The following is a 24,734-nucleotide window of genomic DNA, read 5'->3' on the forward strand; positions in this document are numbered from 1 at the left end:
GCAAAGCTTCTTTTAAGCCCATAGCTGCACAAGAAGATAAACGGTAAATAATATCTACGACCCAACATAATATCAAATGAAGAAAGAAAATAAAGCAATCAACACAAAAAGCACCGCACAACTGACCCTCTTTATTCCATTTGAGGGTAGGATACCACTCCGGTTCGGCCCAAATCGTGCTAATCCGCCCCATGACAAGGATGTGTTCTGGATATTTTTGTATACGTCCGGCCTCCTTGATCAAATCCGCATATAATTTTGTATTATATTCGAAGTCTTCAGGAAGAGGAGGCGGGAGCTTCGACTTCTTTAACCTCCACGTCATAAATTCCGGAACGCATCGGTCATCAACCAAGAAAAAATGATCCTTCCAGTCCTTAATACTTGTAGTGATCCATGTGTAACAACAAGAATTCTTGTCTCTAACTTCGAAAGTATACCAGTTGCCGGACCGATTCAACTTGTAAAAAGCCCGGAACACATCCAAATCCGGGTCGGACCCCAAGCCACGACAAGCCAACTTAAAATGACACACCTTGGCAAGGCCAAAAGGGTTCATCTGAGTTAGGTGAACCTCATGGAACAGCAGAACTCCGACCAAGAACTTCGTCAAAGGAAGACGATAGTTGCAGTAGTCGAAAAGGCGAGTATAGATTCCTATTTTCCCCGGAACGAAGGGATAGATGGGCGTGTTCTTTTTAGGAAGAACAGGGTGCAACGAAGCAGGGATTGCATAGCTATCTATATACCAATCTAAACCTTTCTGGGACAAAATATTAAAGCAACCAGATAAGCTGCTTTTGTTCGCCATAGTAAAAAAGAAGAAGGGCACTGACCTGTTCGAACGAGTCAATTCGCCTCAGAGAAGAAGAAGGTAAAGTGAGGAAGATGAAGTAAAAAAGTGAAAACAAAAAATCACTTTTTCGTCTTTTTATAGGGGAAATAGCGCCGCCTCAAAAAACCAATAGAAAAATGACACGTCACGACAGCTAACGCACATCAAGCGTCACTTCAAAGGGGAAAAGCTAAAGTTAACCGACGGTCACGAAACCAAGGTCATCGCCCAATTTCAAATTTTGAAAATCAATAAAAACCGTCAACGAAAACCCCGGATCTCAAAAACACTCCGACAAATAGTTCGAAGTTTTTACTAAACAAACACTACGAACTAGGGGGACTTGATGAGGATACGTCCTTGGTCGGACCGAATCGACGTCAGACATAGAGTCGAGTCATAGTACTCGAGGTCGGACCGATCCCTAGCCACAAACGAGGCGGACGAATATAGTGATACGCCATAACAAACTGGGCCCCACGAGCATAACCGCCATGACAATGACTGGTCCGACCCTAACTAACTCTCCACGTCAGCACACCAAAAGACTATAAATACCATACTTAAACCACCACAACGGGTAACTGCTACCCTCTCTCTCTAAACTCTCCTTTCTCTCTCCCTGACCTGCTTTCTCCTCACAAATACTTATTCTCACGTCCGAGCTTGGTCACAGAGAGGCCCCCCTCCCTGTGACGAGGCTACGGTGTGTTGTTTCCTTGTGATCTTGCAGATTCATTGCTTGATCGTCTGAAGCCATAACTCTAACCAGGTCGGACTGACTGGTTTTTGAGTCTTCAGGAACTATAACAAAAATTGTGAGTTTTGTTTGGTTCTTTTCTGTTAAACTGATCCTACTTTATTTTTTTACAAAGATAACTTACTGTTTTTATGAATAAAAGATGGTCACATAACCTTACATGAATGTTAGAAACAAACCGACTGTACGTAAGTTCTTTCTTTGGTGAAGGAAAGAATTCTATTAACTCCACTATTAAAGCATTATGATTGTGATATTATAAACTTTCAAATAAAACTACAAAGTTTTTTGGCAAAACTTTTGTCTTTTCTTTTTATCTTATTTCAAAACCTCTGATCTATTTTGTTAATAAAATCCATAATAGTCATAACTTCAATAACCTTTTCCTTTTTTCTTATTATTCTCAAACTTTTTAAAAACTGTTATAAATCCATAAATTTATGAAACGTATATATTTTACAATAAATAATTAACAACCCATTATAATTCTTTTAACTCTCTATGCTTTTAATAAAAAGCCCTCAACATTAATCACTCAAATAACTAGTAATTTATTTTAACATCTTTATTCTTCTTTATTTATTTTATTTCGTTTTATAACAAAAATAGTAAAAACGGCTTAAATTATAATACGTAATTAACTATTACGCAAATCATAATTATTAGGATTACTGATTTTAACCAATAAATAATAATGCATTCATTATGTGATATTCTAAATATTAGGATAATCGCTTACGTACGTCCTATTGGATATCCTTAATCTTACTCGTGCGTTACTTACAAGAAATCGCAACGCAACCAATGTGAGTATACATGACCCATTTTCGTTTTACACTTTTTGGGTGCAATATGTATTCTATATCAAACAACACATCCACGTTAAACAATTTATGCACACTCTATCCAAACTCTATGTGATACATTTTATTCATGTTATACATGTTATGCTACTGTAAACTCTCATGACTATGTGTTCATTCACTTTGCAAGCCTCCCCTAACAATGGTAGCGCTATAGGTTGAGAAACGCCCCTCCCGTTATTCTCGCGGGTATTGTTAGGTTAATCTATGTTAAAACCTCCCGTTAAACTTTGGGATAGGCACGTTAATTGCGTTAAACTTTGGTTTGGACACATAGAGTAACATCGTTTCGAGTATATACTGTTAATATGATATCATGTTATTCACATTGGATATGAGCAAACTTTAAGCTTTTATTATACTATGTATCAAACTTGTATACTCGCCAACATGCTTTTGTTGATTTTATTTTAATACATATTGCAGGTTGATTATACAAGAATCAAGAAACAAGCTAGGATGGCATTAGAAACCCATTTTAGCAATTAATTAATGTTGAATTTATGTTTGATATTTGAGACTTTGTAATACTTTTTTTAGTTTTAATAAAATGATTTAATTCATATTGTCACAATTAGTGTTATGTTGTTTTGAGCAATTTGTTCGTCCCATCCCGATGTTTCCGCCATCGGTTGGGGTGTGACAATATCGGACTATAATATGTCATATATCAAAGACTTGGTAAACTACGTTTTCTAAACCGAACAAGTAACCATATGTTTTCTATAAGTATACAAAAATATATTACTTATGGTTTATCTTAATAAAAAGATATTATTTTTGAAATATATAAACATACATATATATTTCTTAACATCTAAAACATATTATTTTAGTGAAAGACTAAAATTATATTTTTAGAACTAGTCTTAAAAATAGATTATTTTTAAGATAACTTTTATACCTTTTTACCAAGTAAAGATTATATATTTTTATGAAATATATCTTAGGAAATATTCTAAGAATACAAGATTACATATAATGAGCAACGCAAACATATGTATTCCTATACGTACAACAATATACACATTCACATCACCTAACACTTGGTGAAAACACATTTATACAACTACGATACAACTCACGGGATACAAGAATATATATATTTGGCGAAATATATACACGAAACAGTTATCAGTTAATACATCTAAGACACAGTTCAACGAATAACAAAGACATACAAGTCTTAACACATATTCAAGATAAAAGACTTGTACACGAGTCATTACAAAAGACCGAAGTGTCTAACAAATATAGAACGTTTGTAGGTCGTGACACTATTCAGGATGACCTCACGTGAGGTCACAACACTTACAATTCACGGACGCAATTCTGTGAGTTCATGCCCCTTATTCATTTTAAATGCTTTACAACTTTATAACTATTGGGGAAAATACATGTTCAATTGTATGTTAAGTCATGCAATGAAACACCTTAGATCATGTGCGATTTGGGTCATGCATCTAAGCACCATTAATCCAGATTGGACCTAGGTACAGAGGGTTAGATCTAATGGGTTTTGGCGAGCCCCACTCTTGGTCGTGGACCCATACAGAAGAGTGCTTGTGGTAGGTGGTGGCGGTGGTAGTGGGTGGTGGCTTGTGGTGTTGTTAATGAATGGTGTAAAAGGGGATGGAATGAAAAAAAAAAACATTGGGGAATGATGAAATGATTTTGAAGGAATGGAATGCCTTATGTAATGGGTGATTCCATTTCATTGACTAACCAAACACCCTTTTCTTCATTTCCTCGTAATGGTCCATTCCATTACGCCTCTCATGCCTGCATACTAAACACTACCCTAGAGTATGGGCCGAGGAAAGAGTGTAATTTTAGAATGTTTGGGATTAAAGGTAAAATTTGGTTAGACCACAAAGATTATCCAGACATATTTCTCAGAGTTAAATGCCTGATTGGTTCATGTGTTTGCAAATATTGCAGACTTGGTCCTACTGGTTCAATAATTACAGAGTTGGTCCTAGTGGTTGTAATTTAACAAGATTTAACTGAGAAACTTAACATAGGTTAGTAATAAGGATCATACGGGTTCAAAAATTACAAGTACTAGGATCAACTCTGCAACTATTGAACCACTGTGACCAAATCTGCAATATTTTCAAACCACAGAGACCACCCAGGCATTTAACTCTTTTTCTCATTTTAATATATATAATATAATAAATATAAATTAATGTTCCCTTAAATATCACCCCATTTGAGAGACTTAACATTTCCACATTCTCGATTTTAGTATTTTTGGTTACTTTCTCTACAAATTTCCAATTTGAAAATCCACATAAAAATAACCACCTAACTTATATAATACATTTTCAAATTCGAAAAAAAAAACCACCTTAACTTATAGAATACATTTTCAAATTCGACAATAGTGAAGGGACTATTTATGTCATTCACTAACTTGGGATTTTTTGTAAGTTTAAACTGTACTCGATCCCGCTCTCTCGCCCCCACCCCCGGCCCACCCCACCCACCCCCTACATATACACACACTGCACTTCACTCACCCATACTACAACACACTCTATGTCTTCCGCATGATGCAATTCGAATGAGCCCTAGCTCTGTGCTCCTCTCTCCACACCGCCATTGTTCATTTAGATCCCGGAGCTAGCTCAAGAAATGCACAGTAAGCTCTCACTCTATGTGTGTGTGTGTACATATATATAATGTGTATGTATATCTAGCACTCACACACACTCTCAAAGTTTCGAGTATTCATCGTAGCAACTATGCATATTGAAATTCCAGCTTCAAATTGCCTATCAAAATTCATGTTTATCAAATTAATTATAGTAATTGTATTGTGTTTTGTGTTTTGAAGTGACAGATCTGTGATTTTGCCTTCATGATTTTTGTTATATGTAATTTTTTTAAATCTTCTACTAAACATCGTTGACTATTTCCACCGTTTGAAGTCAAATTATTTGGATATTTTGAATTTGAAAGTCGAATTTATATAGTGTGAATTAAATGTAGGTTGTTAGGATAAAATAAAATAAAGTAAAATAAAATAAAATAAAATAAAATAATGGCATTTAAGGACGATCGGTTTGTGCATCTGGTGTTCTGTATGCAGATGTACTTGTTTGTATAGCTGTAGATTGATCTGGAAGTAGCAGCAAGGGTTCTGACAATTCTTTGACTTTTTGTTTTATATTGATTTTGGTGTTTTGTTTTTTAATGATTTTTATTAAACAGTAAATAATTTATTTATAATGCAAGTATGATTTTAAAATATGAGGCCTCAGATCTGTTGTTCTGTTCTAATTGGAGTTTTGGAAGGTTTGATTCTGATAAAACAGTGTGAAATTGGAGTTTGTATTTATTATGCTGTAAACAGATCTTGATTTTATTTTTTCTTTTGGAATATGTTATTGGACAATTCAGCTAGTTTAGGATCTTGAGATCTACCTCATAATTTTAGTAAGAGCATTCACATCCATCCACCGTTTCCTACCCTAAAAATCATAGTTTTCAAAATTCATCTCTCATTTTAAAAAGAGTAAATTACAAAAATCGTCCTTTATGTATGTCACTTATTGCAAATTGTGTCCTTTGTCTTCAATAATTACAGAAACATTCTCGATGTTTGCAAACCCTTGCAAGTTATCTCCTTTAGCCCTAACTCAGTTAATTTTTGTGGTTAAATCTGACCAAATGTACCCCACATGAGGGTATTTTTGTGGTTAAATCTGACCAAATGGACCCCACATGAGAGTAAAATGACCACAATACCCTCATGTGGGGTCTTGGTTTAAAAAAACGCGCTTGAAGCGCGCTTGAGGCGATAAAGCGATGAAGCGATCGGAAAAACGCTTTTTTGGCTCTGAAGCGATGCATTACATGAAGCGACCTGAAGCGAGCTTTAAGCGGTGAAGCGTTGAAGCCGTGAAGCGACGCTCCAGCCAATCAGGTCACCATTCGGGCCATTTTTTAAGCCCAACAGTCTTTACAAGGTGCATATCGACCTTATAGCGACGATATAGCGACTTCCTATGTGAAATCCGGCGACAAATTCCGGCGACGGAGTTGCTTTCAGCCGGAACCAGGAAGAAGGGGGAAGAAGAAGAAGAGAGATGCTGACGGTGACGACTGCGTATATGTATTTTAGGTTTTTAGGGTTTTTATAAGTTAAGGTTTTTAAACATTTAACCCCTCTTATCTTTCATTAGTTTACATTCAGTCCCTAAAACTTCTAACTTTTTACTTAAAAAGTGTAAAGATAGTTTGTCTATTTAAACATTTAACCCCCTCTATTTTCAGTAGTTTACATTTGGTCCTTAAACTTTTTAATTTATGCATAAAAGTACAAAATTAACATATAAAATACATATATATAATATGGATAGCTATTTTTTATACATATATATGAAATTAACATTATATATAATTATATATAATATGGAGCGCTTCGTATACGTGAAGCTCTCGCTTCGCGCTTGAAGCTTCGCTTAAAGCTTTTGGAACCAAAACGCTTCGGAGCGCTTCGCGCTTTTTTAAACCAAGTGTGGGGTCCATTTGGTCAGATTTAACCACAAAAATTAACTGAGTTAGGGCTAAAGGACATAACTTGCAAGGGTTTGCAAACATCGAGTACTTTTTCTGTAATTATTAAAGACAAAGGACACAATTTGCAATAAGTGACATACATAAAGGACGATTTTTGTAATTTACTCTTTTAAAAACCTTCCCACTAAAAATCACTTTCTTAAACAAAATTTCTCTCTCTCTCTCTATATATATATGTGTGTGTGGGTGTGTGAGAGATATGATATAGGGGTGAATAGTAGCTTTTCAAATTTTGGTTGAGTGTGTGGGTTTTGGTTAAAATTTTGGGGGTGGAGATAAAGATAGTGGATGAGTTGTAGTAATATTTTTGTTAAATTTTAAAAATTTGTCAAGATAGGGCGAGAGATAATGGATGGAATGTGAGTGGTCTAAGTCATGAACCCATGAAGTGTATATCACCTTTCTTGAATTCATATATTCAATTGAAGTTGGATTACTTATAATTTTGTATTAGTTTACATTGTTATACAAGGCTGGGTGAAAATATACAAGTTTTCGATAATTCAAAATGGCAGTAAAACAAGGAAAATAGTCATTATATTGCCCATTCTAGGTCCATACCATCCATTTAGTTGACCAACGACTCGCTCATTACTTGAATTGGGTTGGTCTCATAGTTGTAAATGGCGAATAGCTACAAATAGCAATAAGATACCTATATGCTACATAGCGAATAGCGATAAATAGCAGGCGGCTGTTTTGTAAATAGCGATACACTAGAAAATTGTTTTTAAATTTTATATGTATATTATATCAAAATACCCTCGTATATATGCTATTTTACATGCATATTTAACAAAAACCTAAAATTCAGCTATTTTATAGCTATATTTAATTGTTATTTATATTAAAAAACAAAATAAACAATCGCTATTATCGCTGTCTATCACTACAACCCTAATAGCGAGAGCCTAGACCTATACGCTACATAGCGCGCTATAGCGATGCTACGCTCGCTATTGACAACTATGGTTGGTCTGCATGCAGATTATGTAGGGGGTAAGATTAATGAGCGATTTCTATAGCGCGTGTCAGTTTCTGTGTTTATCTCATGTGATTTTTATATAAAACACTGTGATTGTCTGCCATGGCTATTCTAGCATATCAGCCGGTGTGCTAAGTTCTCAGTTACCATCAATATATCTAGTTACAGAAATAATAGAACTACGTAATGCCAGTGAACTGTTTCGGGACACGTTAAAGATTAAAAAAAAATAGTTTATTTTGGAGGTTTCATTTGTTCCATGCTGTAGAATGGTATTACTGTGGGTTACAGACATATAAGTCTGTAGAGATACTACCAAGTCAGTAGGGTAATGTTAGGTTTAACAAGATGACAAATCCTTAACTTAATTGACTAATGAGATATATACTTAGACACTGTTACAGTGTTAGGTTTAACAAGGTGACATTTTTAGAATTGAAAGTAATATAAAAAATACAGCAGGCGTTTGATGTCAAGACACTGTTACAGTGTTTATATTATAGGCTTGCTCAATTATGTTGCCTTGAGTTTCTAACACGAGTTTTACATTTTTAGCTGCAGTTTTTATGGAAAGCAAGTCAGTCTAACATCATGCACCCCTCTATGGCAACGCAAACAGACATGAACAAAGAAAATGTACGTACTGCTAATAATAAAGAGCCTACGAAAAGGATTACTAGAGCACAGGCTAAAGCTTTGGGTGTATCTGGCGATTTGCCCCCACTACACCCTCAGGCAAAACAGAGAAACAATCAGTTTCAGCAACCAAACTCTAAAAGAGGTTCTTCTGATAACAAGTCCGCTGATGTTAGCGCTAGTTTTCAGTCTAAAAGAAGGGCTGTTCTCAAGGATGTCACCAACATGCCCTTTAATAAATTAAATACGAAAGTCATTGGTGACATAAAAATCCAGGTACATACATGTCAAATTTCGAATAAATTTGTTTAGATCTATAGCATTTTAGTGATCCTATTGATGTTACTGGTTTCAGACTTGCAAGCAGACAAGAACAAATGTTGCCGGAAAGAATGCCATGGTGGCGCCAACTGTTTATGTGGGCCCCTGGGATCGTAAGGGAAAAACAAAAGCAACAGAAGATGTGACTGAACAGAGCATAAAAGAATTAAGAGAAATAACTTCACAGCTAAAGTTAGTGAATGGTTTAGAAAGCAAACCAAGTATAGCTCTTGGAAGCACTTTGCTGAAAGGTAATATGATATTTAAAATAATGCTAAAGAATATTAAATATCTTAAATGATATTGGACTAGCCATCTGTCACTGCTTATTTATTCTTGAAACTTTTGTTCACAACCAAAGTTTTTATCGTTGTATTCTGTAGGAGAAACCAAGATTTCCAACAAAGTGGAAGATGGAAATGGTCAAACTATTGTTGACATCGATTCTAATCACAAGGATCCTCGGATGTGCAGCTTATATGCTGCTGAAGTATATAACAATTTATGCGTGGCAGAGGTCGGTTTAACTGTTTTTACCACATTCTTTTACAACTTTAATAGACACGGAAATCAGTCGAATTTATTCTAATCTACATGAAGTTCCTTATTTCTATGTCCTCTTATTCTTTGTACCTCTTTCTCTTCAGCTAAAGTGGAGGCCTTCAGTTAATTATATGAAAACAGTGCAGCGAGATATCACACAGGAAATGCGCGGTATTCTCATCGACTGGCTTGTGGAGGTTAGCTCTAAAGCATAAATTTGATTCAAACTTTCCATTTCTACGATAATCAGATAACATTCGTTGTTTTTTATACTTCAAAACTGTTCTGCATTGCATTTTGTTTTGTCCTCGAAATTCAGTTTAGATTGTCTCAAAGTTTAGTGCAGAAAATCTGTTTTTCAACTTTTTTTTTTCTTTCTGATGTTTAGGTTTGTGAAGAGTATAGGCTAGGAGCCGAAACATTTCACCTAACCGTCACTCTTATTGATCGATATCTCTCTAAAATGTACATAGAAAAACAAAGACTTCAATTGCTTGGGATCACCTGCATGCTTATTGCCTCGTAAGTTTTATTAAGTTGGCATAAATCATCATTATCCCATTCTTATATTACAGTGAGTTTATTTGTTTTTTATTCTTATCACACAATCTAATAGTATGTCTACTTAATAATTGACTTTTTAAGGAAGTATGAAGAAACCAGTGCTCCACGTGTTGAAGACTTCTGTTTCATCACAGATGGGACCTACACTAGAAAGGAGGTATATTCACTCACAAACCGACCTGACCCGACCCGCTACAAAAATGCTAACTTTGTGTTTTGACCTCTTACCCAACCTGCGAATTGTGACCTTAGCAGGTACTGGACATGGAGCATGAAGTTCTAGATGTGTTGGGCTTCAACCTTTCTGTCGCAACCATAAATAAGTTCCTTCGGTAAAACTCCACTTTCACTCTTTTATCTAAGCATTTGCATCCAAACCCTCAACTTTCAAATAGATGATATATCCTTTTTATTTTTATTTTTCAGGAGATTTATTTTAGCAGCACAAAGTTCATACAAGGGTCCCGTTGTAGAACTCGAATATCTAGCAAAATATTTAGCAGAATTAACTCTCGTTGAGTACAGTTTTTTGAGGTTTCTGCCATCCCTCATTGCTGCCTCAGCTGTGTTTTTAGCCAAATGGACACTTGATCAGATTGAACATCCATGGGTCTGTTCTCTTTGTTTTTGTCTTTAGCTTTAGTCCTCATTCTGCAGAATAATTGTTGATTTACATTTCCATGTTACAAAAGTGTCAACCTTCAGTAATATTTATATTTATTATTATTATTATTATTATTATTATTTATTTATTTATTTATTTATTTATTTATTTGCAGAATCCAACTTTAGAACATTATACTAATTATAAGGCATCTGAGCTGAAAACAACAGTCCTGGCTATGCAAGCAATGCAACATAACAATGAAGCCTCTCTTCAAGCAATACGCCAAAAGTACAGGCAAAAGCAGGTCCGTATAGTTCTGATATTCTATCAAGTAACTTAGTTTACAGGTGGCAAAGTTGGCTGATTGGGTAATAGGCCGATATGAGTATACTTTCTAATACGTGTCGAAAAACAGATTGGGCTTGGTTGACATAAAAATCCATTTTTTGGAATTTTATAATAGATAATACACTATCGACTTTCAGTTCTGACACATTTGGACCCGTGTTAGTTTTTTTAGCCAATCTTAGTCGTTAAATCTAGGACATGTTTAACCGGTTTAATAAACATGTCGTGTTCGGGTTGATCTCTATACCGATTTGATTAAACGGGCTGTGTTCATTTATGACCCATACTCAATGTTGATATATAAAAACATATTTTTATAAGGTTAGCTACCAAACCATTTATGACCCGACAACCTGTATATGACCTGTTTAACCCATTTTACAACTTGGTTACAAGCTGACTCCTGTTTGACTCTTTTAGACAAATGGGTTACACGGGCCGTGTTCAGGTTACTTGATTCTAAGTATGTCCGGTTAGTGTTGATATTGCTGACACACATAAATATACGGGTCATGTTCGGGGGGTTCATCAATTCAACCCACCAATCTGACATATGCTTGCAACCCCATTATGGACACCACAGTGTCATGTTCTAACGAAAGTTCTTTTGTAATGACAGTTCAAAAGCGTTGCAACCTTAACCTCCCAAAAACCAGTGAAGCCGTTGTCCTAACGTTTGCCATGACTACTTAATGTTTCACATAAAAGACGGGATGATTTAACGTCCATGAACATAACGTCACCCTTCTCATATCAAACATTTCCGATCCCCTCGGCTACATATTCTCATGTTGTAAGTTGTAACCATTTAGGAGATGTCTATGTATCTTTTCTTTTAACAGCATGTATCTATAACAGTTGATTTATGTTTTACAATTCTATTGTATCTAACTTTTTTTTCGAGTTAATTGCATGGAAATGTTTGGTTCAGTTTGTACCAAAACCAGTTCCAAAGTCATATGGCATTTACTCTAAAGTTTAAAGTAAAAGCTACTTTATTTTATTTAATTCCATGTTTTTTACTTTTAGGAAGAAACAACAAATTACAATAAGCATTTCAGGTTAGGTAAGATATCAGAATATGTTACTTTAAAGAACCAATAAAATTTGTCTATTTTTATTGAGTTTTATAAAGATATAATGTAGTGAGCATGATTTCAAATACTATAATGATATAAAGATTATTATGCTGAATACAATCTAGAAAGTTGCAAATAATTCGATAACGACTCGTACCACATTTTACTAATTTAGAAGTATTTTATTTTGTGAGTTGCATATTTTTAGGTTTAACTTGATTGAGATGTTGGTGAGAAAATATAATTCAAGTTTATGTAGTTAATTTGAAGTAAATAACCTAGATTTGATGATGAAAATATTTAAATCATAGAATTAGTTTTGATACATCCATTGTTTATTCATCAATGTATAAGACTAATGTATAAGACTGAGGGGTGTGGAAGCGGGGTGGTGACGTGGCTTGGTTTCCCATCGAGGAACACCGCCCCTCCCGATCTCTATTCGGTGCCGCCCACGGGGAATAACCCGAGATCTCCCCGATGGCTTGTATGTGTTTTTTATTGTTATTTTTTGTTTTTAATCGATATTTAGTTGATCTTTTAACATGCTTTATTTTGGTTTTTGTAGGTTAAAGAGGAAGAAAATGTGTTCTTGCAGGTTTTATTAAAAGAGGAAGAAGTTTTTTTTTTTTTTTATGTATTGCAAGTTTTACTCGGAAGTTTGTTTTTTTAACTTGCCAACCTCTCGAATTTGGTTTTAGTTTTAAAAAGACCCTTCAAATTTGTTTTTATATATATATTTTTTAATGTTTTAAAGTTTAATTTAATTTTAAAATTATGTTTAGTTATTTTTATTTAAAAAAAAAAAACTTAAGACCATGTATAGTCGTTAGCCAAATAACGCCCCCACCATGGGGCGTTTTCTGTCATGTGGCAGTCCAGTCAGCATAGGGGCATTATTGGGCGTTATTGTAAAAATGTTGTAGTGGGAATAATGCTCAATAACAACCATGCAATCATTACACAATTATTTATTTTTTTTAAATTTAAAACTAAAAATACGTTATTAATTTAAAAAAAATTACACTACTAGAAATAAAAAAACATAATAAAAAACGGAAATAAAAAAAAATAAAGTTAAAAAAAAAAAGATGAAGATCTAGAGTCCGTATTTTTCCCGAATGGAGTAGCGCCACTCAAGAAAGCCGCGTACGATAACATGTTCGGGTCCATGTCTTGAAGGTTAAAGGGTTGTTGCGGTTTGGTTGTGTTCGGGTTCACGGGTCTTGAGGGGACACCAAATGGGGGTCGGAATGGGTTCATATTTTTATAAATTGTAGAAGTAGTAGAGACAAAGTTTGATGGTGTATGAGAGTTTTTTATAAAAAAGATGAAGAACTAGTGGGTATTTTATAGTGTATTATATTGGATTTAAAAAAAAATAAATAAATAAATAAAGTTACCGTTGCCCAACGTTCAACTCGTCCCCCAAAGCAAAATTTAGGCGTTTTTTTAACAAACGTCGGTGACCTTTTTTTCCCGAATATCGCTCAATAACGCCCTCGGGGGCGGAGGCCGGGCGTTTTCCAGCGTTTTTTGCGAAATTAAAAAAAAAAACGCCCCATTACGGGCGGTCTAATAAAAAAAATTGCAACTCACTAACAAGTAACACCTGATCTCTTCTACTCTTCTTCCATCTTTCTAAGTTTTTACAAGATTCTTCACAACTTTTCACCTGGTTAAACACATCTGCCTTGGCAATCTGATTAGAACTCTCCATAGTGAGGACCAAGCTGATTAAAGTGAAGTAATCTTACAATCTTTTGCAAAACAAACTTTTTAATGTTAAACTTGGCCGAATCAGAGACTCTCTAAGCTCACAAGCTAAGCTCATAGCTGTGGATTCATGTTAGAGCCGATTCCAGCCGAGAAGATGAACAGTTCAACCAAACCCGAACTGATTTCGTCTCGAAATAGTATCGATCATCCGAGAAGGAAGAGCCCTCTCGCACGAAAGGGGCAACCCTTTCGCGCGAAAGGCGACTCTTGTCGCCCGATTGAGACTGTTTCAATACGTCCCGACAACTTCTAAGTGTTGAATGATGTTTTAGATCCTTATTCTCAATATAGTCGACTCTGTAATATCAAGGTGTGATCTGTGGGAGCCTTGGCTTCCATTCTAGTTCCACCACCTCACTTGAACTTGTGAAACGAACACCCAAACAATCTCCTAGACCTAGAACAAGTTAACCCCGTCCAGCCTCTAACACTTAGTTCATTCTTTCTATGTCATGTTGGCACACCTGGGTTGTCCTTGTTCGGTTGTTTGGCTATTATTTACATTCTGTTATTTCCATTCATGTATCCATGACCAACCGGTTAGTTAACTAAGTTAACTAACTTGTACTTTGGTGAACTATAATGAGGATATTACCCCCATGCATGACTTCTATGAACTCTATGAACGTTCTGGACTGATATTATATTAAACTATAACTAAATAACTTTACTGAACTCACGAACATAACTGATTGATAGTTAAAACTTTCAAACGAAGATCGGTTCACCAAACAGTCCCTCTCGCGCGAAAGGGTGGTCCCACTCGCATGAAAGGCCTATCGTGCCAACTGTTCTCTCGTCTGAACAATTTGTGTTTCGGTTTCCCGTTATTCCGATTCGCGTTCCTTGTTACCGATTCTATCGGGGAAATCAGGACCTGTAAAATCACAGGAACTCAGTGTCGTGACAAGTGCTCGGACAGAATATACTTTCTGTTTATTTATACATTTTTGCTATATACTTACGTACTTCAATTCCTAAACCAAATCCTTTCAATTCCTAAACCAAATCCCCCGTTTAAGCTCCGAACGACCATACACCTTCATTTCCCCAACCTCAACAAATCGTCAATCCACGGATAATCAGAAAGCTTTTGCAAAATATTCGTATACTCGACACCCTTTTTCGTTTACACTTTTGGGTGCAATATGTTTATATTATACAAACTTACACAAACACACATTCTTTATGCAATTACATGATAATCTAATACATGCATGCTAATATGTTATACTTGATTCGTCATTCTAGGGTTATTCTTTTTGTGATAAACTTGTCATTAACTTCGTACGAGCCTACCCTTAACATGTTTAGTGCTATAGGAGTAACGCACCACCCGTGTTCGTGAGGTCATGTTAAGTCTTTAAACATTGCATTAAACGTTGGGTTAACTTGAATATTCACATGCTAGTTTTACGTTAATCTTGATAACTTAGTTTGCCATGTGGATTTGTTAAATCTTTTACACTTATGCTATGTATTAAACTTGTATACTCGCCAATACTTTTGTACTGAACCATGTATTTTAAACATATTGCAGGATGATGATGATATTAAAATGGACGTAGCGAGGATGCTTTAGATACACACTTAGAAATCATTAGATTATGTTGTTGTATCAATTTTGAACTATGTTGTATTGTAACTTGTCTTGTTTATACTTGAATCAATGTTGTATTTGATTTCGTATGATGTAATGTGACAACAATGAAATGAAATCAGTCTATTTAAATTATTGTCTCTTTTTGTGTTATGATGCAATGAGCAATCTCGTTTTCGTCTCACTCCGATGTTTCCGCCATCGGTTAGAGTGTGACATGAGCACCTTCGGATAACCTCATTAACTCTCTCATCGTAAGAATCAGAAACGACAGACCCCTCCTAAAACAACAGTGTGGTAAGTATTTCACAAACAAAACAAGTTAATAAATACTATACCACATTGCTTTCCGGAATAAACGTGCTTGTGTTGCTGTCGGACGATTCGCCAAAAAAGTAATTAAAGTCGAACCAAGACATGGTGAAATTATTTGTCGAAAGAAAGAAAGAATGAAGAGAAGGGAAAGAAACAATGAAGTGTGGGGGTTCCTTTGTCGTTTATAATGGCAGAATGCATTTCAAAGGCAATGATCTTTTCAGAGTCCTATATGACTCGTATAGACCTATACGGGAAGTAAAGGGCTGACGTAATATCACATTCATCATTTTCTGTTACTATTGAGTGACATCATACTACCTCGTACCTTATACGGGTTATGTAGCCCTATATGACTCGTTTAGGATTCACATATAACAACATCATTAGTCTTTGGCTAACCTTAGGAATTGTTATTACCCTATACGACTGATGTGCGTTAGGTGTAATATATTTTAGATGTATATTTTAAGCCCTTTTTCCACTTTTTAGCCAAGTTTTAAATTTATAAAACACGATATTTACTAACACTAAACACACATATGGGCAAGTGCACCCATCGTGGACGTAGTATAGTGTTGGTAAGATACCGAGGTCGTCCAAGGACACAAGAGCTTTTAGTACCGGTTTATCCTCAACGTCTAATCAAATCAAAATGTTAGAAAAGATTTTTAAACTAAGAAAGATAAAAACTAACTAAATGCTGAAAATAAAATAAAAATAAAAACAGATAGACAAGATGAATCACTTGGATCCGACTCGTGTATTAGTATAACCTTTTATTATTTTCGCACTTTTGCACTTGTTTAAGAGATTATCTTAGTAATTGTAGTAGGCCCCTCTTTTGAAGGCGACGTTACCCTCAACCCAGTAGTTTGAGTCAGCAAGGATACAATCCTAAAGGGTCGGATTATTGAAAGATAATGAATTAAGTTATTAATGCAAATTATGGTAGGCCCCTCTTTTGGAGGTGACGTTACCCTCGACTAAGTAGTCTGAGTCAGCAGCGATACAGTCCTAAATAGCCGGGTTATAGTATTAATAGTAGTTAACTTATGAGGGGGTCAAAGAGTTTGGATCCCCGCCATCCAATACCTATGGGTATTGAAGGAGATCCTACTAAATTTGACCCAGGTCCCTTGCAGGACCTCTAAACGCTGAACAAGGGAAAGACCCTTACCAAACCGTTCCCTTAACCCCCGACCAGGTAGCCAACATACCTCCATATAGACCGTGGAGATATGAATGGTGAAAATCTTTTATTATATATAGACAGTAAAATAATGCCAAGACACCACGGACAAACGATAAGGAAGAATCATCTTCAACATAAGCAACTAGTTATTAAAGTCATTAATACAAAACCAAATAAAAAGTGTAAAAGATTAAAAATAAAAAGTATTATACTAAACACTTGTCTTCACCAAGTGATGTAAGAGACTTAGGCAAACATGGCCTTGATTGTCAAGAACTCTTACGATCAATCTTGGATCCCGAGACGACTCACACACTCTAAAATGGACAATGGATGATGGTGGTGGATGATGGTGTTATGGTAGTGGTGGGTGGTGGGTGAAGTGTGAGAGAGGTGGTGTGCCAAGGGATGAGTTGCAATGAAGCCAAGCAGTCCTATTTATAGGCTGAACAGAAGCCTGGGCACGGCCCCGTGTCCGCTGCACACGGCCCCGTGCCCGTCTGACAATCTCTCTCCTCATTATTTGTAATTCGCAATTACAATTAATGCGCCTGCGGTACTTTCGCCACGCCCCCGTGTTCACTGGGCACGGCCCCGTAGTGGGCAATGGAAGCTTCTATAGGTTTGTCTTTTCTGCTGCTTCTTGGGCACGGCCCCGTGCTGGCTGAGCACGGGGCGTGTTCAGTCTTTTGTCTTCTCTGTTTTGCTTGGGAGGATGTTGTCGAGGGGTCGGGCAATCCACTTATGTTCCTTTTCTTGTATTTATGTTAGATTTAGCTGCATTTTTGCTTCTTTTGTTAATTTGAGCTCATTTAATCCTGAAAATACAAAAGGAAGACAAAAACACTCTTTTTCCAACATTAGTACTTAAAAAGGGTTAGTTTTATGCCTCATTTGATGTAATTTATATGTTGCATTTTACACACATCAAATACCCCCACACTTGAATTTTTGCTTGTCCTCAAGCAAAACTCTTTAATATGTGGCTTACACTCCCAAATGAAATGAGTAGAAGAGAAGGTTTTGGCTTGTCATAGAGTGTCGGGAATCCAAGATCCTTATTGGGTTTTATTTTTATTTATTTACAATCCTATTCATTATGATTTATTTAGAACATTTCATAAGGGAAATTACTTATTTGGGCATAACATGCCTTTTTAAAATTCCATTTATATACAAGTTCACATACCTCACGGGAGAAATCACTCACACTCGGTCGAAGGTGTATTTTTAGTGAATCACTCGAGAGCGGCATGGAACTTATTCCTACCATAGGCTTGCCAAGCAATCAATCCTCCTCCTTTTTAACTTTTTACCGTTGTAAATATCAAGAGGACTTTTTGGGTAAAGGCTTGGGCTAAAGGTGGGTAGTTGGGTTAGTGGTTAGTAGAAAAGGGCGAAAAGCATAAAAAGCATCGGTTTTCGTAAAACATTTTGTTTTAGTGACTTTTTATTCTCAATGAAGTATTTCTTCAAACAAGCTTTTTAGGAGCTTTGTTTGTTTATTTCCATCTTCATTGTAAATTTTTTTTTTCAGTCACACGAAAACCGAGCTTGTTACTAAAATAAAGGGTAAAAATAAAAAGGGTTTTTGGTGGGTAAAAAGGTTTTAGGGTAAAGAAATGAAAAGGTTTAGGCTCAAAGGGGTTAACTAGGGGGAGTTTTTGGGTAGGTGAAAACAAAAATAAAAATAATGGTTTTGAAAGAAAAAGGGTTAGTCCTAATGCCTCCATCATTTACTTAGTTGGGTTTAAGTTGGTAAGGACCGGGAATGAATTGTCGTGGCAAGTTCTAGAGTCGTAAGAACCAAACGGCTATTCACACAAGAAACGAAGAAATGAGCATTTAGCGTAAAGATGTATATTTGTATGCTCAATAAAGGCTCAAAACTCACTTTTTGTGGGAATGGGTTTTTCTATGTGATCAAGTATATATAATCGAATTTTTACTAAGCTTGTCATGTCGTTTCATAATTTTCTTATGTTGGTTCTTTTTATCACGACGCTATCGGTTGTAAATTTGTAAAAATATAACATTGTTAGTCTTAGAATTCCCAACTTAAACTTTAGACAAGTAAAAAATGAAATTTTTTTTTTGAAAAAAATTTGGGGTGATTAGCGGTTCCAATAGAGTTTTGTGTAAGGCATGTTATTAGGACTTGCAAAATTCAAGGTTTTAGCATCCCCCCACACTTAAATTACACATTGTCCTCAATGTGTCTCAAAAATAAATTTTTAGGTTGATTAAATGTGTAATATGGTGTTAAAAACAAAAATTTATGTTACTGGCAGTCTAGACACGGCCCCGTGTCTGTTGGACACGACCCCGTGGTGAACTGCCAGTAATGAAAACTTACAGAAGATAGGCACGGGGGCGTGTTGGCTAGGCACGACCCCGTGTCTGGCAAAAATCTGCAGGAAAGTAACCAAACAGCAGGTCTGGGAGGTGAGCACGGGGGCGTGTCGGCTGGACACGTCCCCGTGTGGACAGTCTGTAAGCCTGAAAAATAGGTTCCTTCCTCCGGTTTTCCCATCCTGGCTTTATGAGTGCTAATGCTTAGCACTCTAAGCCTTGGTTTGTACCTGTTTCATCACTAAATACCACACCAAGCAATACCAAAATCCTAAATTACCAAAGTTAATTGTTCAAAGCATAGAGTAAAAGAAAAATAAAGCAGAAAATAAAAGTAGTTAAGGAAAGTAAATTGTTCAACACTTGGCACGCTGGCCACAAACTGTTTCGATAGATAAAGGGACCTTAACCTGTGGGCTCGTCATCACCCCGCTCCTGCTCCTTCAACCCCCTAGTCCATGTCCTCATCGCTGTCATCACCTCCATCCCCATGACCCGCCATATACTCCCGGATGCTGTCGATGTCGTCTTGTATATCGTTGATGTTTCGTTCGATAGCTCCGACCCGGTGGTATGTATTGTTGGCAAGGTTGTAGGTGTTCCTGGTGCACATGAGGTTTTCCTGCAAAAGATCATGTAAACTTTGAAAGTTAGGAAAACCGCCTCCTTGTGAGGAGGATTGACCCGGATCACCGTGGGGCTGATACTGGTAGTGAGGAGGTGGTGCGTGAAGAACTAGGGCCTCCTGCGGGTTCCATGCATGGCCCTGCATCCTCTGAAAGCTCACTGGCCCATCTTCCGCCTCATAAAGTAAGTTCATGGCTCGGCAAATGTGATAATCAACTCGTCCCGACCATGGGCTTCTTTCAAAGGACCTAGGGATGCGTGTGAAGTGTTTGAAGAGGCGGTACACCCATCCTCCAAAGAAGATGAGTGTTGGAGCACGAGCAAGGCGGTTGAGATGCATGTTTCGCAGCAGGAGATAGGGAACATCAAGGGCCCTTCGGTTGTGGATGCAGTGAAGGACTACCAAATCTTTCAACCCTACAACGCCACTACTTTCGTGACGTTGGTTAAGAGAGTAGGTGAGGAGCCTGTGAATGTAGCGATAGAGTGGATCCCTCAGCTTAGTACTCTTGGTGCTGCTAGGGTTGTAGATTCCTTCACCAATTTGGGCCCATGCAGCTTGACGTTCATTTTCGTCCAAATCTCATAATGCCCCGGTATTTTCCTAATTTCCCGATTCTTCTTCAGCGTACAATCCCACTATTGCTCCGAACTGTGCCATAGAGATCGAGTACCTCGTCCCACCACATCGAAATGCAACCCCTTCATTATCAAACGGGTCACACCTTGAAGTGAAGGTAAAAGTACTATAGAACTCCATGGTGCATTGATGCACCGACCGAAAACGAGTGGTTAATGCAACCCTTAGTGGTCCCGTAACGATGTTGTTGAATCGGTCCAGCTGGTTTACCAAGGTTAACAGGTCCGTGCAAGCTCGTCTGGGGTACTCCTTGGGCCTTGTTTGAAGTAACTCGTATCTTGCCCTAGCGTCGAGCTCATTCGCGTTAAACCTTGTGAACTTCGACATCTTGATGTTGTTAAACGTGGAGGTAACGTCGGAAATCTGCGGAAAATCGCCTTGAACCAAAGCGTTTTCGGCAAAACGGGGCGTGTGGAATAAGGTAACTGTTATGAAAAGAGGGTTTTATCCCGACAGTTGCGTCGACACGGCCCCGTATCCAGCGGACACGGCCTCGTGCCGAGCAAAAGTTTTTAATTTTTTTTTATTTTTTTTATGTTACTTAATTTAGACGAAATAATTACAGGTAAATTACCACCTTTGTCTAGAAAAGCATATTCCAAACCTTTAGGAAGTTCTTTGAGCTCAATGGGTGGGTCTTTAGGAGACACCTTATTTTGTGGCTCATTTAGGTCAAGAACCTTAAAGGTTTGTTCTATGGCGACCTCTTCTTCAACAAAGTGGTCATCTTCTTCAGTTGTATCGGGTGGCTCATCTTCATCTTCAATTAGGGGGTCATTATTGCCAAAAGGATATTTCATTGAACGCTCAAGATCTATGCTCCTTTTGAATGCCCCCAATTGAAGAGGTAGATTGTTGAATTTCCGGTTTTTCAAAGCTTCATGAGTTTTCACAAAAGGTTTTCCCAAGACTAGAGGAGCGTCATCGAGGATGACAAAGTCGGTTGGAATAACCATTTGATTTGCTTGAACCAAGTCATCCTCAACTACACCGATTGATTTTATTACTTTCCGATCGGATAGAAAAATGGGTATTTGAAGTGGAGCGAAATCACTAATACTTAACTTTTCAAAAATGTAGTTAGGCATTATGTTAACACAAAGATCTTTATCAATGGTGATATTACTAATAAATGAATTTTGAAAGAAAAATGGAACCGGTGTAATGTTAATTTCAAAAGGATCTTCTTTTATTAGCGAGGTTTGATCATTAGTTAACTTAACACTTACCATTTCTTCAATTTTAGTATTAGTGTTTAGCTCTTTTAAAAACTTAGCATGAGGGGTTACTAAACAATGATTTTCAAAAGAAGGTGACAAGAGATTAATTTCTTCAAAATTAGACTCTTCTTGTAATTTAACGTTATCGACCTCACCCCTTTCGTTGTTTAACTCATGTCTCGGTTTTTCAATTATTTGTTCTTCCATTTTTACATTTTCAACTATCTCCACGTTATTATTACAATTTAATTCTTCTCTTGCGCGGGACTCCTCTTCCCTTGCGCGAGATTCTTTTATGCAAAGTTCGATAGTTTTAATGTGTTCTAATATCCTATCGGTCACTTCGGTGATAGAGAAAGGATTGGGATCCTCAAAGCTTGAATCCGGTTGTTCGATCCTTGGTTCCTCATAATACCCATATGAAGTAGATGGTTCACACCATTATTCTTCATTGTAAGTATATGATGGATAAGGGTCGAAATTTTGTTCTTCATAGTACTCATATGAGGTGGGTTGTTCACGCCATGGTTCCTCATAATGAGTATATGAAGGTGGTGGCTCATATCTTGACTCTTCAAAGTATGAGTATGAAGGCTCATACCTTGGTTCATCAAAATATGAGTATGAGGGAGAAGGTTCATACCTTGGGTCTTCATAGGATGTGTATGAAGTTGATGGCTCGTACCTGGGCTCCTCATAATGGTTGTAAGAAGTGGATGGTTGAAACAAGTTACAATATTGTACCGAGTGCGAGTTACCACAATTAGTGCAATAGTCTCTCATATAATCATCCTCCTCATAGGTGTAGATGTAACCTCCTGAGTATTGATCCATAGGGATCACTCAACAGACCACAACTGAGTCTCGGGACCAGAAAACAATAAAAAAAATGGAAACAGAAGGTTGGACACGGCCCCGTGTTCACTGGATACGGCCCCGTGTTCAGTTTTAATTAAAGTTACTGGTCTCGTTAGACACGGGGGCGTGTTCAGTGAGCACTACCCCGTGTTCAGACTCTGTATCTGGGTATCTAAGTAAAAACATGCAGCACGGGGGCATGTTCAGTGAGCACGGCCCCGTGTTCAAGCTACTGTAAATGCAAACTAAACTAAAATGCAGAAAAATGTGCGCGCGTTTTAAAAAGGTTTTAAAAAACTGATTAGGCCGTCGATTTTAAGCTTTCTTAAAATCCTTGTGTCCCCGGCAACGGCGCCAAAAACTTGATGTGCGTTAGGTGTAATATATTTTAGATGTATATTTTAAGCCCTTTTTACACTTTTTAGCCAAGTTTTAAATTTATAAAACATGATATTTACTAACACTAAACACACATATGGGCAAGTGCACCCATCGTGGGCGTAGTATAGTGTTGGTAAGATATCGAGGTCGTCCAAGGACACAAGAGCTTTTAGTACCGGTTTATCCTCAACGTCTAATCAAATCAAAATGTTAGAAAAGATTTTTAAACTAAGAAAGATAAAAACTAACTAAATGCTGAAAATAAAATAAAAATAAAAACAGATAGACAAGATGAATCACTTGGATCCGACTCGTGTATTAGTATAACCTTTGATTATTTTCGCACTTTTGCACTTGTTTAAGAGATTATCTTAGTTATTGTAGTAGGCCCCTCTTTTGAAGGCGGCGTTACCCTCAACCCAGTAGTTTGAGTCAGCAAGGATACAATCCTAAAGGGTCGGATTATTGAAAGATAATGAATTAAGTTATTAATGCAAATTATGGTAGGCCCCTCTTTTGGAGGTGACGTTACCCTCGACTAAGTAGTCTGAGTCAGCAGGGATACAGTCCTAAATAGCCGGGTTATAGTATTAATAGTAGTTAACTTATGAGGGGGTCAAAGAGTTTGGATCCCCGCCATCCAATACATATGGGTATTGAAGGAGATCCTACTAAATTTGACCCAGGTCCCTTGCAAGACCTATAAACGCTGAACAAGGGCAAGACCTTTACCAAACCGTTCCCTTAACCCCCGACCAGGTAGCCAACATACCTCCATATAGACCGTGGAGATATGAATGGTGAAAATCTTTTATTTTATATAGACAGTAAAATAATGCCAAGACACCACGGACAAACGATAAGGAAGAGCCCTCTCGCACGAAAGGGGCAACCCTTTCGCGCGAAAGGCGACTCTTGTCGCCCGATTGAGACTGTTTCAATACGTCCCGACAACTTCATAGTGTTGAATGATGTTTTAGATCCTTATTCTCAATATAGTCGACTCTGTAATATCAAGGTGTGATCTGTGGGAGCCTTGGCTTCCATTCTAGTTCCACCACCTCACTTGAACTTGTGAAATGAACACCCAAACAATCTCCTAGACCTAGAACAAGTTAACCCCGTCCAGCCTCTAACACTTAGTTCATTCTTTCTATGTCATGTTGGCACACCTGGGTTGTCCTTGTTCGGTTGTTTGGCTATTATTTACATTCTGTTATTTCCGTTCATGTATCCATGACCAACCGGTTAGTTAACTAAGTTAACTAACTTGTACTTTGGTGAACTATAATGAGGATATTACCCCCATGCATGACTTCTATGAACTCTATGAACGTTCTGGAGTGATATTATATTAAACTATAACTAAATAACTTTACTGAACTCACGAACATAACTGATTGATAGTTAAAACTTTCAAACGAAGATCGGTTCACCAAACAGTCCCTCTCGCGCGAAAGGGTGGTCCCACTCGCACGAAAGGCCTATCGTGCCAACTGTTCTCTCGTCTGAACAGTTTGTGTTTCGGTTTCCCGTTATTCCGATTCGCGTTCCTTGTTACCGATTCTGTCGGGGAAATCAGGACCTGTAAAATCACAGGAACTCAGTGTCGTGACAAGTGCTCGGACAGAATATA

At 37.1% G+C, this 24,734-nt stretch overlaps 1 protein-coding gene across 4 annotated transcripts; it reads left to right on the forward strand.

Annotated features, from left to right (window-relative positions):
* Positions 1 to 4,942: 4,942 nt before the first annotated feature.
* LOC110921870 (cyclin-A2-2) lies at positions 4,943 to 12,835 on the forward strand. 4 transcript variants are annotated; one of them, XR_002582703.2, is made up of 12 exons: positions 4,944 to 5,105; positions 8,589 to 8,945; positions 9,025 to 9,241; positions 9,374 to 9,507; positions 9,638 to 9,730; positions 9,922 to 10,055; positions 10,179 to 10,254; positions 10,350 to 10,429; positions 10,524 to 10,707; positions 10,877 to 11,008; positions 11,672 to 11,845; positions 12,700 to 12,835. XR_002582703.2 is itself a non-coding variant. In XM_022166204.2 (11 exons), the coding sequence occupies exons 2-11, from the start codon at positions 8,625 to 8,627 to the stop codon at positions 11,723 to 11,725; spliced, it is 1,425 nt and encodes a 474-aa protein (XP_022021896.1). In that variant the 5' UTR covers positions 4,943 to 5,105; positions 8,595 to 8,624; the 3' UTR covers positions 11,726 to 11,995. The 4 variants fall into 4 exon arrangements, 3 of the variants coding, with proteins under 3 accessions (XP_022021896.1, XP_022021888.1, XP_022021904.1); XM_022166204.2 differs by lacking the exon at positions 12,700 to 12,835 and having other exon boundaries at positions 4,943 to 5,105; positions 8,595 to 8,945; positions 11,672 to 11,995; XM_022166196.2 differs by lacking the exon at positions 12,700 to 12,835 and having other exon boundaries at positions 11,672 to 11,995.
* Positions 12,836 to 24,734: the final 11,899 nt, after the last annotated feature.

Source organism: Helianthus annuus, chromosome 2 (assembly GCF_002127325.2).
Source record: "Helianthus annuus cultivar XRQ/B chromosome 2, HanXRQr2.0-SUNRISE, whole genome shotgun sequence".
Taxonomy (NCBI): Eukaryota; Viridiplantae; Streptophyta; class Magnoliopsida; order Asterales; family Asteraceae; genus Helianthus; species Helianthus annuus.

Bases quoted from the DNA above. Each gene is read 5' to 3' on its own strand.
- LOC110921870 (XM_022166204.2), top strand. From the start codon at position 8,625: ATGCACCCCTCTATGGCAACGCAAACAGACATGAACAAAGAAAATGTA. The intron at 9,242-9,373 runs GTAATATGATAT...TGTATTCTGTAG, and splicing joins TGGAAGCACTTTGCTGAAAG to GAGAAACCAAGATTTCCAAC. The intron at 9,731-9,921 runs GTTAGCTCTAAA...TCTGATGTTTAG, and splicing joins TCATCGACTGGCTTGTGGAG to GTTTGTGAAGAGTATAGGCT.